Source organism: Myotis myotis, unplaced genomic scaffold, assembly GCF_014108235.1.
Source record: "Myotis myotis isolate mMyoMyo1 unplaced genomic scaffold, mMyoMyo1.p scaffold_m19_p_18, whole genome shotgun sequence".
In the NCBI taxonomy this organism is placed as follows: Eukaryota; Metazoa; Chordata; class Mammalia; order Chiroptera; family Vespertilionidae; genus Myotis; species Myotis myotis.
The window spans coordinates 2,490,001-2,507,978 of NW_023416322.1; the positions used below are offsets into that span (position 1 = coordinate 2,490,001).

A 17,978-nucleotide genomic window follows, 5' to 3' on the forward strand; every position below is an offset into this window, starting at 1 on the left:
TAAAAACATCTTTTTTTGTAATGTTACATTTACGCAGGTTTCACAGATGCAACCACTCCAATTTTTTTTAATGTTTTTATTGATTTGAGAGCATGAGGGAGAGACGGAAACATCAATGAGAGAGAAACATCGATCGCTGTCTCCTACATGCCCCCTACTGGGGACTGAGCTGAAAACCTGGGCCTGGGCCCTCACTGAGAATCAAACTGGTGACATCTGGGTGGACGGGACTACGCTCAACCAACTGAGCCACACTGGCCAGGGTGAAACAACTTTTATTTACATGAAAAGAAAAGGAATGACAGTCTTACACCAGCAAGAGAGATAAAAGCTTACTGCTGAGCCCTAGCCAGTTTGGCTCAGTGGATAGAGCATCAGCCCGAGGAGTGAGGGTCCTGGGTTCAATTCTGGTCAAGGGCAGGTGCCTTGGTTGCAGGCTTGATCCCCAGGCCCAATCAGAGCGTGTATGGAAGACAACCAATCGATGTGTCTCTCTCACATCTATGTTTCTCTCTCTGTCTCTCCCTCTCCCTTCCACTCTCTCTAAAAATCATGGAAAAATTTATCCTCACATGAGGATTAACAAAACAAAAAAAGCTTATTGCTAAACAGCAGCCCTGTTCTCCCATCCAAGACTAATACCCCATTTCAAGATCATTTAGAAAAAGAACGCTCCAAAAAGTGAATATTACATATGCATACATGTGTGAATACATATGTATATGTTTGTATGTTTCCAGGAGAGAACAATCCTTAGGGAAGTTATGCAAAATAGCCAACTACATACTTGACAATGAAGAGGTTATATGCACATGAGGCTTTAATTCCTCAAAAGAAATGCAGCATTGCCCGGCCAGTGTGGTTCAGTGGTTGAGCATTGACCTATGAACCAGGAGGTCATGGTTTGATTCCTGGTCAGGGGACATGCCCGTGGTTGGGCCTCAATCACCAGTGTGAGGCGTGCAGGAGGCAGCCAATCAATGATTCTCTCTCATCTGGGAAAAAATTATATATAAAAAGAAGAAGAAATGCAGTGTTATTTTCTAATGCTCAGAACTCACTAATTCTCTTTTCAAACACTTGTTCCAGTTGTAGCCGCAACTTAAAAATGCTGGAGATGCCCAGGGATGAATGGAAAGAACTGGAAAATTATACCTAAAAAGAAAATCTGCCCTAGCTGGTTTGGCTCGGTGGATAGAGCGTTGGCCTGCGGACTGGAGGGTCCCAGGTTCAATTCCGGTCAAGGGCATGTCCTTGGTTGCAGGCACATCCCCAGTAGAGGGTGTGCAGGAGGCAGGTGATCGATGTTTCTCTCTCATCGATGTTTCTAACTCTCTATATCTCTCTCCCTTCCTCTTTGTAAAAAGTCAATATATTAAAAAAAAAAAAAGAAAATCTAAGAATGCCTTTCTCCCCTCCCAAAGAAGATGACAGGACTGAATATGTAAGAGAAAGCTATTTTCTATTATGACTCCAATTTAAAATAAACAGTAGGGTCAATACCTGAACATAAAAGAAAGAGCATTGTGTTATCAAAACTGTAACGAGCATCTAGCATGGTTGCTTTTGTAAAACTATAAAAAAGTTTAACTGTTTTTGAAGAGGGGAACATGTATGAATCTATGAAATATTCCCAGGAAATTAAGGTAAAAATAAATCTGAAAAAGGTTGGAGGACTTAAGAGTCATCAGAGGAAAAAGCTCAGTGGGTTGGAGCGGTGTCCCTGATATGCCAACGTTGGGGGTTCGATCCCAGGTCAGGGCACATACAAGATTCAACCAATGAATGCATAAGTAAGTGGAACAACAAATCAATGCCCCCCTCCTCCCCTTCCTCTCTCTCTTTTTAAAAAAAATTACCAGAAAAAAAGAAAAAAGACAAGCTACAAAGCATATGTTGTAATTCAAACAAACATGGAAAAGAAGCCCATCCCGGGAGTCGGCACAGAGAGCCAAGCTCCCGACGGGAACTCGTGCACGGAGGCTGCTGCGCACACTCGCCCAGGTGAGCAGGTGGAAACGCTCTCTGGCTTCATAAACTAGTCGCAACCTGACAGTGTCCCAAGTCCGCCGCACACCACCCGCAGCTCCCTGGGAGCAAGGACAGCCAGCTCTCCCGGAAGGGGAGAAAGGAAACACACCCTGATGATCCTGGCGGCCTCCAGGAGGATCCGGCCTCGCTCCAGGCCCGACTTCTGACGCCATATGTTGAAGGCAGCCTTGGCATCTTCAACAGCCAAATTGACCTCCTTTTCTCCGGAGCAGGAGAAAGTGGCTATCACCCGGCCTGGGAAAGCAGGGAGTGGCGTTACCGCACCCGTGGCACACACTGAAATAACGCCTGTGTATCCAAATTTCCTCTCCGCCATCCCCTTGTCTTTAAATATGGCTTCGCTCCGTGGCCACCTCTATACCAGCAGCTCCGAACTCTACCTTGGGGTCACTGGCCGCTTGAAGAATCTAATACAAGTTGCAGACTTCTCTGCAGAGAACTGTGATCACAGCACATAATTACGGAGATCATGCCCCTTGCCCTGAGCTTGGGTGCGAACCCCTGCCCGCCTGTTTACCAGGCGGGTTTACTGACCTTAACTTCCTAGCAATTACTCTGCGAAGCTCCTTAACGATGTTTGAGAAGCTGAGGTCTTGCAAAATCACGGTGCAAAGTACCGAGTCTCCGGGTTAATAGCTGAGTTTAAACCCTCTCTACGTTCTATATAACTTCCTCTTAGTGTTAATACTGGATGAGCCCGGTTAGCAAACAGCGATGTCAGCAAGAGGATCCCAAAACGCAAGGGAGGCTTTTTCCCTCAAATATTGAAAACAGGAAAAGCCCGCCTCTCCTTTTCTTACCCCAACCTACTCCCATCCCTATTCTGGGGCAAAACAGGCTCGCTTTCCTTCTTTAATTACGAAGTCAGGCTCTTTCCCTCCGCCCCCCAACCCCCCACCCCCACCCGGGAACGCGGGGGGGGGGGGGGGCAGCGCTTTTCCTGGGTTTCCCAAACCTGCCATTTCGGTTGCAAACAGCCAGTTGGTAAAGGCAGCGGCCAAGGCCACAGAGAGCAGACGGTTAAGAGAAAGGGTGTCTGTCCTGCTGTGTGTCAATCTGGGGGGGGGGGGGGCGCAGTGGGGGGCAGAGGCGGCTCCCCGCGGGAGGGTGTCACCCGCCCGGCCCGCTGGGCGCCCGAGTTCCAGTTCAGGCCCCGCGGGCCAGCGCGGCGCCCCGGCTGCAGGCCGGTCTGTCTGGCACACACGTGGCATTTTCTCCCACAAACAACCCACAGACCCGGCAGAACCACCAAACAAACAGAAACCTCGCGCTCGTCAGCCTCCGGCGCGGCGCTGGGCACCCGGGCAGCCGGGGTCCGAGCAGGCGCCTCCCTTCCCGGCCAAGCCGCGCCGACATTCACCGGCGGAGGCCCCGGTGCTCGGCGCTCAGGGCGCCCCCGGGGCCCGTCACCCCGCGTCCCGCCCTCCCTCCGCGCCCGGATCGCGCCGCCCTCCCTCCCGCCCGCCCCGGCCCCGCCGCCCGTTACCCTGGCCCGTTACCCGTGGCCGGCTCGAAGGCCGTCTCGGAGCCCGAGGCGTCTGCCGGCTGCACGCGGGCCCCGCCGCGGTAGTTGAGCGGCTGCGAAACGACGAAGCTGCCGGTGCGCATGGCGGCGGCGGGAGCGGGACCCAGAGCGCGGAGCAGCGGGAGCAGCGGGAGCAGCGGGGGCAGCGCGGCCCGGCCGGCGCGGGGCAGCATGCGCGGGTGGGGGCAGCGGGCGCGGAGACGGGCGCGGGCGCGGATGCGGGTGCCCGACTGCGGGCCGAGACCCGGAATCGCGCGGGGGGCGGGCCCACGGGGGCGGGGCCTCCGGATGGGACGGGCCGGACCTGAGTTGAGGGATCTCCTGGCGAGGGCGGGGCCTTCCGGGGCGGGGCCTGCGGGGCGGGGCCTGCGGGGCGGGGCCTTCCGGGGCGGGGTCTGTGGGGCGGGGCCTGCGGGGTCTGTTGGGGGGGCGGCACTCGGCTCCTCTGCTGGCAGGCGGGGTGGCTTAGCCCAAAGGAGGGGGCGAGCCTACACGGGTTCTCTCTCCCCCTCCCCCTCCCTCTGGCCTCTCTCCCCCTTCTTTCTTCTTTCTCTCTCTCTCCCTTCTCCTCCCCTTCCTTCTCCTCCTCCCTCCCCTTTCTTCTCCATCTCTCCCTCCCCTCCCCCTCCTCCATCTTTATTTTTTTTAAATATTTTTATTGATTTCGCTGAGGGAGATAGAAACATCAGTGATGAGAGGGAATCACCGATTGGCTGCCTCCTGCAGCCCCTACTGGGGATCAAGCCCGCAACCCGGCATGTGCCCCTGATGTCCAAAGGCCAACGCTCTATCCACTGAGCCAAACCAGCCAGGGCTTCTCTATCGCTCTCTCTCTGAACTTCCTTCTTCAGACCAGTACCTGCTAGTACAGGAGCTTCTGCCCTGGGATCCCACTGTTGGCCCTACCTCCAAAGAGAGCGCAGGGTTGGGGGCTGCCAGGAACATTGCTTTGGGGTTACTTTCCTCTTAAGCCTCCATTACTGTGCAGGCCAAGGGCGGGCGGTCAAGGAGACCCAGGTGTGCAAGTGCTTTGTCAAGTCCAGAGGCTCTCCACGCACCGTGCACACGAGGCCCGGGGAGCACGGAGCAAAGGTTCCTGGAAGGCGCGCCCCCCCCCCAGCCCCCCGCCCCGCGGGCACCCCCACCCGCTGCCTCCTGGAGTCTGAGCCGGAGTCCTGCGCGTTCACGAACAGAAACTGGCGTGAGGACGGACAGCCGCACGTTCCTTTCTCCAGCAGGGAGTTCAGTGTTCCCAGTGTCATCCTGTCCCACCAGCACAATATTAGGGCGGTTTTCAGGTTTAGAGTAGAAAGAAACGGTCACTTTCCCAGCGCTCCGTGCCTCTCTGTGACTCCTCTCAACGCCACTGAGACCGTGGTCTTGGCCCTGGAGTGGAAACTCAGGCCTCAAGCTCAGAACCCCCGGCCACCTCAGCCACGGCCTTTGCTGTCGGTGCCATTGGAGAAGGAATGAAGCAATCAGGAGCCGGGGCTGACGCTGCAGAGCGAGGGTGGCAGAGCAAGGTGGTCGTGTGGGCAGACCACACACCTCAAATCGGGCGTGGGCTGCAATTCCTGTTAAAATCTCTGCCCCCACAAAAGCCTTTTGACAAACCATGATTCCTGAGGCTTGTTTAGAAATGTGGTCATGATGTCCTTTGACGAAATTCATAGCGTATACAATGACAAACCTCCTCCCAGATCTCCAGCTGCTCATCTTAACCACCTGTGCTTTTATTATTAGCACTAGAGGCCCGGTGCACAAAACTTTGTGCACTCGGGGGGGAGGGGGGCTCCCTCAGCCCAGCCTGTGCCCTCTCACAGTCTGGGACTCCTCGGGAGATAACGACCTGCTGGCTTAGGCCTGCTCCCGGGTGGCAGAGGGCAGGCCCAATCCCTAGGTGCAGCCCCTGGTTGGGCTCAGAGCAGGGCGGATTGGGAGGTTTCGATGCCACCCTCAGTCACGCTCAGGGTAGGGCCGATTGGAGGGTTGGGGCACCCCCCCTCACACTCAAGGCAGGGTCGATGGGGAGGTTGTGGCTCCACCCCCTGTCACTCACAGAGCAGGGCCCATCAGGGGGGTTTGGGCTCCATACCCTGTCACGCACAGAGCAGGGTTGATAAGGGGGTTGAGGAGCTTCCCCCTGTCACTCACAAAGCAGGGCCCATCAAGGGGTTGGGGAGCTCCCCCCTGACACGCACAGAGCAGGACCAATCAGGGGGTTGAGGAGCTCCCCTCTGTCACTCACAGAGTAGGGCTGATAGGGGAGTTGGGGGACTGCCCCCTGTCACACTCAGGGCAGGGCCAATGGGGAGGTTATGGCTCTACCCTGTCACACACAGAGCAGGGCCCGTGGGGGGCGGTTGGGGCACCACCCTCTATCACCCACAGAGCAGGGCCGATCAGGGGGTTGGGGTGCTGCCACTGTCACACTCAGGGCAGGGCCGATGGGGAGGTTATGGCTCTACCCTGTCACACACAGAGCCGCAGGGCGATCAGGGGGTTGGGGCGCCTTCCCCTGTCACGAACAGAGCAGGGCAGATAGGAAGGTTGTGGCCCCGCCCCCTGTCACATACAGAGCTGCAGGGCGATCAGGGGGTTTGGGCGCTGCCCCCTGTCAGACTGATCCCAGTGCTGGGAGGCCTCCCGGCTCCGCTGATCCTGGTGCTGGGAGGCATATTACCCTTTTACTATATAGGATAGAGGCCTGGTGCACGGGTTGGGGCCGGCTGGTTTTCCCTGAAGGGTGTCCTGGATCAGGGTGGGGGTCCCCACTGGGGTGCCTTGCCAGCCTGGATGAGGGGATGATGGCTGTTTGCAGCTGGTCACACACCCTTCAGGGTGGGGGTCCCCACTGGGGTGCCTGGCCAGCCTGGGTGAGGGGATGATGGCTGTTTGCAGCTGGTCACACACCCTTCAGGGTGGGGGTCCCCACTGGGGTGCCTGGCCAGTCTGGGTGAGGGGCTGAGGGCTGTTTTCAGGCTGGTGGGTGACGGAAGCTCCCAACTGCTCCTTTTTTTCTTTTTTTTTAATTCTGGGCCAGCTTTAGCTCTGAGGCTCCATCACTGAGGCCTCAGCTGCTGAAAACAGGTATCTGGTTTGTTTCAGTTCTATAATCGAAACTCTGTATCAACTCCAGCTCTGAGATCCCGGCTAGCTGAAAGCTGGTTTCTGGGGTTTTGTTTAGCCTCTATATTTGTTACAATGTTTCTTAAACTGCAAGCTCAGAGGCCGGCAAGGCAAGCGGGGAACGTTGGTTTCCTCCGTCACTGAAGCAAGCAAGCCTCATGTTCAGTTTAAGCTGCCTGGCTGCTGGCCGCCATCTTGGCTGGCAGTTAATTTGCATATCGCCCTGATTAGCCAATGGGAAGGGTAGCGGTTGTACGCCAATTACCATGTTTCTCTTTTATTAGATAGGATTATTCAAGTATTACCAACAAAAGCCAGTGTGCCGAGAGCTTTACAGGGCATGAGGCCCTTCCACACTTATTTCCTCCGTTAATACTTATCGTGACTCTGGGAAAGAGGAGAGACCGGCCAGAGAGCTCAGTGCAATTCTGCAAGGTCGGTTTGCTCATCGTTGGTGTAGACGAGGGAACCAGCTCAGACAGGCGACAACACCCCCATAGAGGGAGGACCTGGGGTGCAGTCCAGGTGCAGGCCCAGAGCAAGTTTCTCCTCACTCACTGCACCAGGCCCAGATGCTGTCCTCACTGAGGCTGCCATCAAAACTCACTCTTATTTGGGTGGTCATTTATCAAAGGAAAGGGGAGTTTTGAAACCCAGAAAGCTGGCCCTGGGGGAAGATTTGAAGGACTTTATGCTCCATGAGAGGAGCTGGTTGGCAATATCCCCAAAGCAGCTGAGAAGCCACAGAGGGTGGTGCTGCCAGCTCTGCAAGTTCAGGGTGAAGACCCAGAGGCTCAGAGGGCCACAGGAGCAGGAGGACCACGGAGAAGCAGGCCCTCAGAGGTGCGGCTGGAGGCAGAGGTGGGGGAGAGAATGTGAGATGGGCAGGCGTGCAAGTGGCTCTGTCACTTCTCTTCCGGGTCCAGTGCAGAGAGCCTGGTTGCATAGCCACCCCAAACTGCAACTCACAGTTACCTCCCAGGGGAGCAACGCACAGACCTGGGGAGCCAGGTTTCTCCAGAGAAACAGAATCAATAGCACAGAGAGAGATGGAGGGAGGGAGGGAGGGAGAGAGAGAGAGCGAGAGAGGCTGGCTCACAGGACGGTGGGGCTGGCAAGCCTGGAGTCTGCAGGGCAGGCCACAGGTTGGCTGGGGGAGATTGAGGTGAGACCTGCTGTTGCAGTCTGGACACCGGATCCCGCAGGGCAGCCCGCCGGAAACCTGGCCCGCAGTTCCACATTTCGGAATTGAGGAAAATTCCTTCTTATTTGGGAAATCTCGGTGTTTGCTTTTAAGGCCTCACCTGCTTGGATGAGGTCCCAGCCCCTTAATGAGGGTAGCCCGTGTCGCCCAGGATCTGCCGGTTGTAAATGTTCCTCACACCTAGACGATTCGGGGCGTCTGACCGAACCACGGCCGCAGCCAGGCTGCCAGGAAGGGAACCGCGTTAAAGGGCCTGGGACGGCCGTGAAGGAGGGGCCGGACGGCTCCGGGAGAGGCGCTGACTTTTGCATGTTACATATTTAAGTATCTGTATATATTTTCTTTTTAAAAACTCACTTTAAGAAGGGAGATATTATACGCTGATGGCTAAGGCTGAAAAGAAGAGAGGCTCTTTGAAAGCTGGAGGGTGGGCGCCGGCCCTGCCTCTCGGCCCTCGGGTGGGAAAGGCAAGTCGGGAACAGCAGCCTCTGTTCAGGAGCGTGTGGAGCCTGCCTGCGCTCTCGGTTCCGTTTGGTTCCCCCATGAGAACTCGGGTCCTCGGGGAGAGGCAGGGCTGCTCTGTGATAAACGGAGGGGCAGCAAAGTCCCAGCGAAGGACAGAGGCCACGGCCCTGGTCGGTTTGCTGGTTCGATTCCTGGTCAGAGCGCATGCCGGTTTCCGAGCTCCATCCCCAGCAGGGGGCGTGCAGGAGGCAGCCTATCTATGTTTCTCTGTCTCTCTCTCTCTCAAAATCAAATTTTAAAAAATCAAGAAAGAACATACTGCCTTTGAGACCCCACTGCGCTTCTGAGTGGCAAGGGAGTCAGGCTGCAGCGCCAGAGCACGTGCTTGGACGTAACTGCGGCCCACGGCTCCCTGCTGGCGGCCCTGTTAACCGCAAGCAACACTGCGGGCACGCACTGCCCAGGTCCCACCCAGCCCTTAAGCTGAGGGTGAAATACCCTTTGGAGTTGTCGGGATCCCATAGGCTTTGCTACCGAGTGCCCCTCACATTTCCTGTGCTTGCCCCGTAGATCCCGACTCGCCATTAGGAGACAGACCTGCACCTTAAGCTAATCGCGGTGTGGGTGGCGGTAGAGAAAAAAGAGAAATGGACTGTGGCCTTGAGCAGTTATGGGCTGTGGCCTTGAGCCGTTGAAGGGCGTGGTGTACTTGACAGGAACTGGCTTCGTCTTGATGTGTAAGAATTTAATCTGGCCTTGAACTGCTGGTGGGAACGCAGACTGGTGCAGCCACCGTGGAGAACAGTATGGAGTTTCCTCAAAAAACTAAAAATGGAACTCCCATTTGACCCAGTGATCCCACTTCTAGGAATATATCCCAAGAAACTAGAAACACCAATCAGAAAGGATATATGCACCCCTATGTTTATAGCAGCACAATTCACCATAGCTAAGATTTGGAAACAGCCTAAGTGCCCATCAGCAGATGAGTGGATTAAAAACTGTGGTACATCTACACAATGGAATACTACGCTGCTGTAAAAAAAAAAAAGAAGGAACTCTTACCATTTGCAACAGCATGGACGGACCTGGAGAGCATTGTGCTAAGCGAAATAAGCCAGTCGGAGAAAGATAAATATCACATGATCTCACTCATTTGTGGAATATAATGAACTGAAGTATGGCAGCAATCATCTCAGGTAGATCCAGAGATAGAGAAGCATCGATCAGATGCGGGAAGGCAGGCGGGGGAGGGGGGGCGGCGGGAGGGGAGGGTAAGAGACCAACCAAAGGACTTGCATGCATGCATGCGAGTATAACCAATGGACACAGACACTAGGGGGGTGAGGGCATGTGCTGGTGCTGGGGAGTGGAAGTGACCAGGGAGAGGTCAATAGGGGAAAAAGGAGACACACATAATACTTTAAACAATAATGAATTAAAAAGAAAGAAAAAAGAAAGAACATCGGCCACAGAGGCCTGGATGGAAACCAAGGAAGAAAGCTGGGGGGGCGGGGGGGGCCTGGGCTGGCAGAGGGACAGAGACTAACAGAGGAAAAGCCATGGGGCGCCAGCAGGATAAGGGGCCTCCTGGGTCCACTGCTCTCTTCTCCTATTTTTGTTTCTTAAATCCTCACCTGAGGATATTTTTCCATTGATTTTTAGAGAGAGTGGGAGAGAGAGGGAAAGACAGAGAGAAGCATCGGTGTGAGAGAAATACATTGGTTGGTTGCCTCCTGTGTGTGCCCTGACCAGGGCTCGGGCCAGGGAGGAGCCTGCAACCGAGGTACGTGCCCTTGGTCGGAATCGAACCCGGGACCCTTCGGTCCACAGGCTGACGCTCAATCCACTGAGCCAAACCGGCTGGGGCTCCTCTCTCCTTTTAAGGACGGTTGCCATGTCAAGGGGGAAACACCCGTTTTGTTGTTGCTTGTGGCTTGCACAGTGGCAGGGAGTCTAGGGAATGGAAAAGCGTGGTAACAGCTGCCGTGCACACATGCGCAGCCACGGGAGAGCGCCCGGCTGGGTCCGTCTGTCCAGAGCGGAGGCTCCGAGAACAGAGCCTTCATCTCCCAGGGACCGGCAGGCCCACTTCCATCACTAGGGGTGACCACAGGTGAGCAGCCCTTGCCTGCACTGAAGCGTAAAAGAGATTAGAAATAGCAAACCTACAGCAAAGAAGGAATGCAAGGATGAGGGCCACGGGTTCAAATACCAATTGCATTTGGTAACATTTTATTGATTTTTAGAGAAAAACTGATGTGAGCAATAGCAATCGGATGCCTCCCACACAAGCCTGAGCTGGGGATCGAACCTGAGACCTGGGAGCTGTCCTGACTGGGAGTCAAACCTGCCACCCCTTGGTGTATGGGACGTGCTCCAACCCACTGAGCCACACGGGCCAGGGCATCGATTGCATTTTTTAAATCTTTGCCACCAACTTGCTTTTCTAGGGCCCAGGACTTGGTCCTGATGGAAACATCCCGGCACCAGGGGGCAGCAAATAGGATACAGAATGAAGGTGCTGCCCACCATTTCCACCTGGAGTGGCCTCTCTAAACCATTGTCCTGCCCCCTAATATTTATCTTCTACCAAAAGCCTTTCCAGGCTGGGAGCCCTGGTTTTGCTCCAGTGTCTAAGTCGCCCCCACCCCCCACCCCACCCCCCAATAACAAGGACAGATCTTGAGGAGACGAGCCCACCAAGGAGATCATCTTCCCCTCAGCATCGTTAGGTTTGGGGTCAGGCATGTGGCCAGGTCTAGCCGTGAGCACTGAGGACGTTGAGGATCTTCTGGGAAATGGGTTTCTCAAAAAAGCCCGAGTGAAACCAACGCCTTCCTTCTTCCTGCCAGTAGGGAAAATAGGCTTCACCAGAAACTGCAGGAGGGGGAGGAGTATCGTTTCTCCATCCGGGGTGGGTGGGAGGAGCAGTGAAAGCCAGACGGAGCCTCCAGGTCTGGGCAAGCTGCCCTCAGGGCCCCATTGGCTACTTTTTGAAAAAAGAAATGGAATAAAATGTCAGAGTGCACATAGGAGGCAAATACTGTCCCCTGAAACTTCTGCACCTGGGCTGCGGGAAGGAAATGCATACCCTGGCTGTGCTGAGCAAGGCTCAAACCTGCTCCCAGGGAGCCCTGCGCACGCCGAGCCTTCCTCCAGGAAGGCCGTCCCCAGACGGAGCAGCTTGCAGGCTGTTCAACCTTCTAGATATTATCTCTGCGTGGTGCTGTTGTCGTCGTTTTATATTATCTCTGTTTTGATCGAATTGACTGCTCAGCAAACGGTTGGAGCAACTATTATAAAACTAAAAATCGATTGTGTAAAAGAAGGCCTTGATTATATTCATGAGCAGCCAGATAGGCCTTGGGTCCAAATATAATTTTATGGATTAAAAACTGTGTTTAGCCTCCGTCTTCAGAAGGTGGCTGTTCAAAATATCCTGTCTCAGTAGACAGTTCTAACTTAAAACATGCCTGCAGCCATTCACTTTGGATGTAGGCCAAGGTTTATTTTTTAAAAATCTTCAGCCAAGGATATGTTTTTATTGACTTTAGAGAGAGGGGGAGAGGGAGAGAGAGAAACATTGATCGGTTGCCTCCCACAGGCCCTGACAGGGAATGGAGCCCACAACCATTTGGTCTACGGGATGACGCTCCAACCACCTGAGCCATGGCCAGGCCAGGACCCAGGCTTTCCCTCCAGTGGAGTCCACTGTTTGGCGTCCACTCGTTTTTTTGCTGCTGTTTTGGTTTTTTGGTTGTTGGGGTTTTTTTTGCATAAAGCAAACCTGAAATGTATCATCTTTTTTGTTTGTTTGGTGTGGGGTTTTTTTGATTTATCATCTCTGGCTCATTTATTCCAAAGAATCTTTATCTTTGTTCTCCATGCGCATTTGAGCACTAATACAATAAAATCAAACATCTGCAACTCAAATCAAGGTTTCAAAAATTGAAAAATTTAAACAGAATTTGTGATGATGAAAACTCCATGCTTCATGGTAGATGTTTTCCTAAAATAAAATGTTTTGTGGGGGGTTTCTTGTGGTTAATTCTCACTGGAGGATATTTTTTCTGTTGATTTTTAGAGAGTGGAAGGGAAGTGGGTAGAGGTAGAGAGAAAAACATTGATGTGAGAGGGACACATCGATTGGCTGCCTCCTGCACATGCCCTGTCCAGGAATTAAACCCAAGGCCCTCAGGTCCAAGGGCCGGCGCTCTAACCACTGAGAACACTGCCCAGGGCAAAATGCTTTTTTAAAAAGTAAAATCTATCACCTCTGATTTCCAGTTTTGGCTTCTTTTATGTGGAGTATGAACTGAAACACTAAGAGAGCTGCATCTCCCTAAATTTAACTTTATTTTTTTAAAGAGGTTTTTTTTGTATTTTTTAAAAAAAATTTAAAAATTGATTTCAGAGAGGAAGGGAGAGGGAGAGAGATAGAAACACCAATGACCAGAATCATCGATTGGTTGCCTCTTGCACTCCCCACGCTGGGATGGAGCCCGCAGCCCAGGCATGTGCCCTTGACTGGAATCGAACCTGGGACCCTTCAGTCCACAGGCTGACCCTCTATCCATTGAGACAAACCGGCATATGTCAAAGCAATTATTGCTAGCAACTTGCTTTAATCGAGTCATTCAAGTTAGTTTCCAGGGGAGCCATTCTCGTTGCATTCACGGTCCACTAATTTGCATACTATAACTTACATAATATAATTAATAAGCTGCAGTTCGGGGCGGGCGGAGAGCGCAGGGCAGGGCAGGGCCGGCAATGCGCTTGGGGGTGGGGGAGCGGGCCACCTGAAGACTCGGTAAGTGCAGGGTGGATAAAAGACTTCTGAGGAGTATGGACTCCATTTTCCAGATGAGACTCAGGAAGCTAACAGACTTTTTTTTTGCCCATTTTAGTGAGTGACTCATATAGGCCATGTCAAGGCCAGAGAAAACTTTTATGAGGGACGTGATGGTTGGGCAGAGTCGAGAAGGTAATAGGAGAAAATCAGGCAAATAAGAGGAAGCCCATCCCAAGCAGACAGAATAAGGCAGTAAAGTCCGAAAAGAAGGTGAAGGATGCAGAATTTGACAGCAAATCCGCCTGTCTGGGCTGGGGTGTGTGTGTGTGTGTGTGTGTGTGTGTGTGTGTGTGTGTGTCTCGGGGGAGGGGAGACAGAACTGGGATGGGTTCCTGTGTTAAATCATTCACATTTCCTTAATGGCTATCGGGGCCACTAGACACCTTTTGTGGGAGGAGCAACACGATTTGACTTCTTTTTTAGAAAGCTTGTTGTTGCCAGGAAGGCGAGAGGAGGGACTCGAGGGTAGGGCCTGTTAGAGGCCACTGCAGGGAAAGCCAGGGGCAGTGATGAGGCCCCAAGGGAGTGACTGGTGGCGTCCGCTGCTGTATCCTGTCCCCACGGGTGCCCTGCCTTCGTCAGTGTGTGGGGGAGATGGGGGACAATGTCATGCAGGTCCTGCATCCCAACTACTGGCTTAAAATAAAACGGTTTCTTGCCCAGTCTGCGTGGCTCAATGATTGAGCATCAACCTATGAACCAGGTGATCACGGTTCAATTCCCGGTCAGGGCTCATGCCCGGGGTTGTGGGCTCGATCCCCAATGTGGGGCGTGCAGGAGGCAGCCGATCAATGATTCTCTCTCAGCATTGGTGTTTCTCTCTTTCCTCTCTGAAATCAATAAAAATATATTTTAAAAAAGATAAAATATAACGGCTTCTGGTCATATCTGCTCCTGCCCATCTTTCCACATTTTGTTTGGGCTTATGAGTGGGTTCCACGCAGCGAGGTGCCCACCTGTGTAGGTTAAACATACTTTTGTAGGCTAGCCCAGAACCCCATCAAAACAGTCTGTGTCATTTGTATAATTTAAAGAGAAAGAGCAGGGTCTACCGGTAAAAGTTGAAAATAAAATCACACAAACGAGTGTAAATACATATTCATCCACTTGGTGGCGTCGACTCAGAAAAGAGACTATCGGGTGACTGAACAGAGCGGGAGCTGAGAGCACACCCACCCCACCCACAGTCCAGGGATCCTGCTATTGGTAGTGAGCTGGGACTGATACTCTGAGACTCTGAAGTGGACATCTGGGATTATGCTAATAGATAATTATGCAATATTCTAATTCTATCATTCCTGGGACTGAAAACTAGAATTCTTAGCATCAGACAAGAGACACGGATCAAATTAAGTGAAAGCTCCGCAGCCCTGAACTTAAGGGGGAGTAGAGCCTCAGTATTAATTCATGCTGCTGTTTATCTTAATGAAACATGTTACCTTGGTCCACAAAGGCCTGGCCACCTGGCACCCGGCTTCGTGAGCTCCCTTGGTGCCGTGGTCGACAAACCGTGGCTCGCGAGCCACATGCGGCTCTTTGGCCCTTTCAGTGTGGCTCTTCCACAAAATACCACGTGCAGGCACGCACGTACAGTGCGATTGAAATTTCGTGGCCCATGCGAAGTCAGGAGCAGTTACAGAGCCCCTCATGGCTGGAGAGGGGACAATCTGAGAGCCACAGGAAAATTAACTTAAGTGGGTTGAAGTGCAGCAAGTATGTTTAATCTAGGAACTGCTAATCACAGTCTCACACACAGAAACTGTTCGCCAGGGGAGGTGCTAGTGGACAACTCCATGTTCTGACCACTCATCCTGCCCCGGGGAGCCAGGCGGTAGCTGCACGGAAGTTCCAGCTGTAGCCGTCTTTCACCTGATAACACAGGGACCCTAGAAAGAGGAAGTCATCATTTTTTCAAGCCCTAATTAATCAATGGACCAAAGAGACAGCCAGCAGGATGTGAAATAGGCCTGAGCTCCCAGCTGAGGGGAACAAAAATTCTTCAAGAAAGAAGTTGCACCCTAGCCAGTTTGGCTCAGTGGGATAGAGCATCAGCCTATGGACCAAAGGGTTCCGGGTTCGATTCTGGTCAATGGCATGTACCTTGTTTGCAGGCTCCTCCCTGGCCCAGGTCTGTGCCCTGGTTGGGGGGTGAGCAAGAGGCAAGCAATTGACGTGTTTCCCTTACTCCAGTGTTTCTATGTCCCTCTCTCTTCCACTCTCCCTAAAAAATCATTGGAAAAATATCCTTAGGTGAGGATTAACAAAAAATTAATTAATTAAAATTATTAATGAAAAGAAAGAAGTTGCTGGGGCGGGTGTGTTTTTGTGTGAGAGAGAGGAGGGAGGCACTAGAGAGTGTGGCCTCCAGGCCGGCAGCAGCACCTGGAACTTGCCAGAAGGTTGGAATGGAGTCCCTGGGTGGAGCCCAGCAGTCTGGTTAAAAGCTTCTAGGAGTTTCTGACGCACTCCAATTTGAAAACCAGGACCACAGAGCAGAATCGATTTACAGTGCTTATCACCCAATCGCAATATGGTTCTTATTTGCTCTCAATTCAAAAACTGTAGTAAGTTTTATCTACAACTTATGATATCAAGGAATTGTCCCTTTTGTAGGTGTGTAAATGGTATTGAGGTTATATATATACTAGTAGCCCAGTGCACAAAATTTGTGCACTGGGGGGGGGGGGCGGGCGGGAAAGGGCCCCTCAGTCTGGCCTTCGCCCTCTCCAATCTGAGACCCCTCAGGGAATGTCCAACTACCTGTTTGTGCCCACACTTTTAACAGATAACAGCTCCATTGTTGTTTCTTTCTTATGCTTAAAACCATTGGAATTAGTAGGTATTCAAAGTGTGTATACATTTTGGGGGGACACCCTGTATATCTCTAGTCAGTGGTGAAAGAAACCAACAGCAGGGAACCTTGCTCACTCCCCACATGTCTCCCCACTTCACTTTCCACCTTCGTGGGCAGCAGGAGAATCAACGTTTTCTCTCATTAATTTGGAAAAGCACGTCCTGTCACCCCCTGCCCAGCAGGAGTGCGCTAGTCCCCACGCAAGCGAGGCTCAGTCAGGGCAGCCTTCGCTCATGGGTGCTGGCACCCAAAGTGCACATTCCTCCTCTACAGTCGCCCTGACTATCCCACTGTTTCACTGAGAGGACAGAATTCCTCTCCGCCTCTGGGTTGATCTTGAATGCTGACCGAAGGCACCTCAGCGAGGGCCGCCCGTGCCCACCAGGTGTGTCTGTCTGCATCTGCTCCTGCCTCAGCACCTGCATTAACCCCCCCAGAGGTGATCTCGTAGCTGCACTGGCCTCCGTGGGAACAGGGCATCACCACTCCGCCCTCTCACTGTCATCTCACAGGCGCCCACCCTCAGCACCCAGAACACCCAGACACTCTCCAAAGGCATGAGCGCATCAGAGGGGATGTGTGCACATCCTGTGGGGGTGTTAGGCATACCGGGTTGATGGAAGTGCGGTGGAGAGGCGGGGGGAACTTGTGCACGCCTTGGTTTGCAACTGTTGCAGGCGCGGGAGGGTGACAGTGTGCTGGGGGATGTTCGCACACCAGGGGGGGATGTGCACACTGTAGGCCTCTGCCTTTGCAGATCCGCAAGCCCCCGTGGTGTGGCCAGGAGGACGTCAGTCTGGCCCGCCACAGTGGCTGTCCTTGCGATCCTGCACCTTCTGGGCCAGGAGGCAGATCTTGCACAGACACTACTGGGCTCTGATGGCCTGCAGGAGCTACTTCAGCTCAGCCTGCAGGCTCCGCTTGGCACGCTCACAGCTGTCACCACCACCATGTGGGGAGTACAGGCCGCCCTCCGTCGGCCTGCCTCCCCTGTCCAGAGGCTCTCTGCACTGCTCACCTGCCCAGAGTGACTGGGGCTGGGTGGAAGCCAGGTGTCCTGCCCTGCCCAACCCCGGCCGATCCGCCCCTGTGCGAGCTGCTGCCCTGCTGGGAAGGGTCATGGATCCAGGTCCCGGGACTGTGGACAGCCTCAAGCACTGTCCCCCGCTCAGCAGGGTCACAGATCTGGTCCCGGACTGCGGACAGCCTTGCCCGCTGCCGCCCACCTTCAGTATGCAAATTAGCCGCCATCTTGTTGCTTCAGGGTGGGGGTCCCCACTGGGGTGCCTGGCCAGTCTGGATGAGGGGATGATGGCTGTTTGCAGCTGGTCACACCGCCTTCAGGGTGGGGGTCCCCACTAGGGTGCCTGGCCAGTCTGGGAGAGGGGCTGAGGGCCGTTTTCAGGCTGGTGGGCGACTGAGGCTTCCAACTTCTCCTTTTTTTCTTTTTATTCTGGGATTTATTTACCTTCTATGGCTGTCACTGGAGCTGAGAGCCGGCTTTAGCTCTGAGGCCCAGCTGCAGCTCTGAGACCTCGGCTGCTGAAAGCAGGTATCTGGGTTTGTTTCGATTCTATAATTGAAACACTGTTGCGATCCTGCTGGCTGAAGCCCAGCTGGCCGAAAGCAGGTTTCTGGGTTTTGTTTAGCTTCTATAATTGCAACATTGTTTCTTAGAGTTGCAGCTCAGAGGCCGGCAGCGGCAGGCGGGGAACCTTGGCTTCCTCCATCACTGGAGCAAGCAAGCCTCCTGTTCGCTTCAGCTGCCTGGCTGCTGGCCGCCATCTTGGTTGGCAGTTAATTTGCATATCACCCTGATTAGCCAATGGGAAGCGTGTCGGAGCTACAGTTAATTACCATGTTTGTCTATTATTAGATAGGATAAAAGCCCCAA

General features: G+C 53.4%; 1 protein-coding gene and 1 non-coding gene across 2 annotated transcripts in view; one reads left to right on the forward strand and one right to left on the reverse strand.

Annotated features, from left to right (window-relative positions):
* Positions 1-3,800, reverse strand: part of ALDH9A1 (aldehyde dehydrogenase 9 family member A1) — a 16,755-nt gene extending 12,955 nt beyond the window's left edge. Inside the window, exons 1-2 of the mRNA XM_036343101.1 lie at positions 3,552-3,800; positions 2,141-2,286 (exon numbers count right to left, since the gene is read on the reverse strand). Coding sequence (XP_036198994.1) covers positions 2,141-2,286; positions 3,552-3,750 — 345 coding nt within the window. The 5' untranslated portion in view covers positions 3,751-3,800. The remainder of the gene's footprint in view (positions 1-2,140; positions 2,287-3,551) is intronic.
* A 4,890-nt stretch (positions 3,801-8,690) lies between these two features.
* On the forward strand, positions 8,691-8,821 carry LOC118673839. Its single transcript, XR_004973505.1, has one exon. It is a non-coding gene; the product is annotated as a small nucleolar RNA SNORA76 (small nucleolar RNA).
* The last annotated feature ends 9,157 nt before the right edge of the window (positions 8,822-17,978 follow it).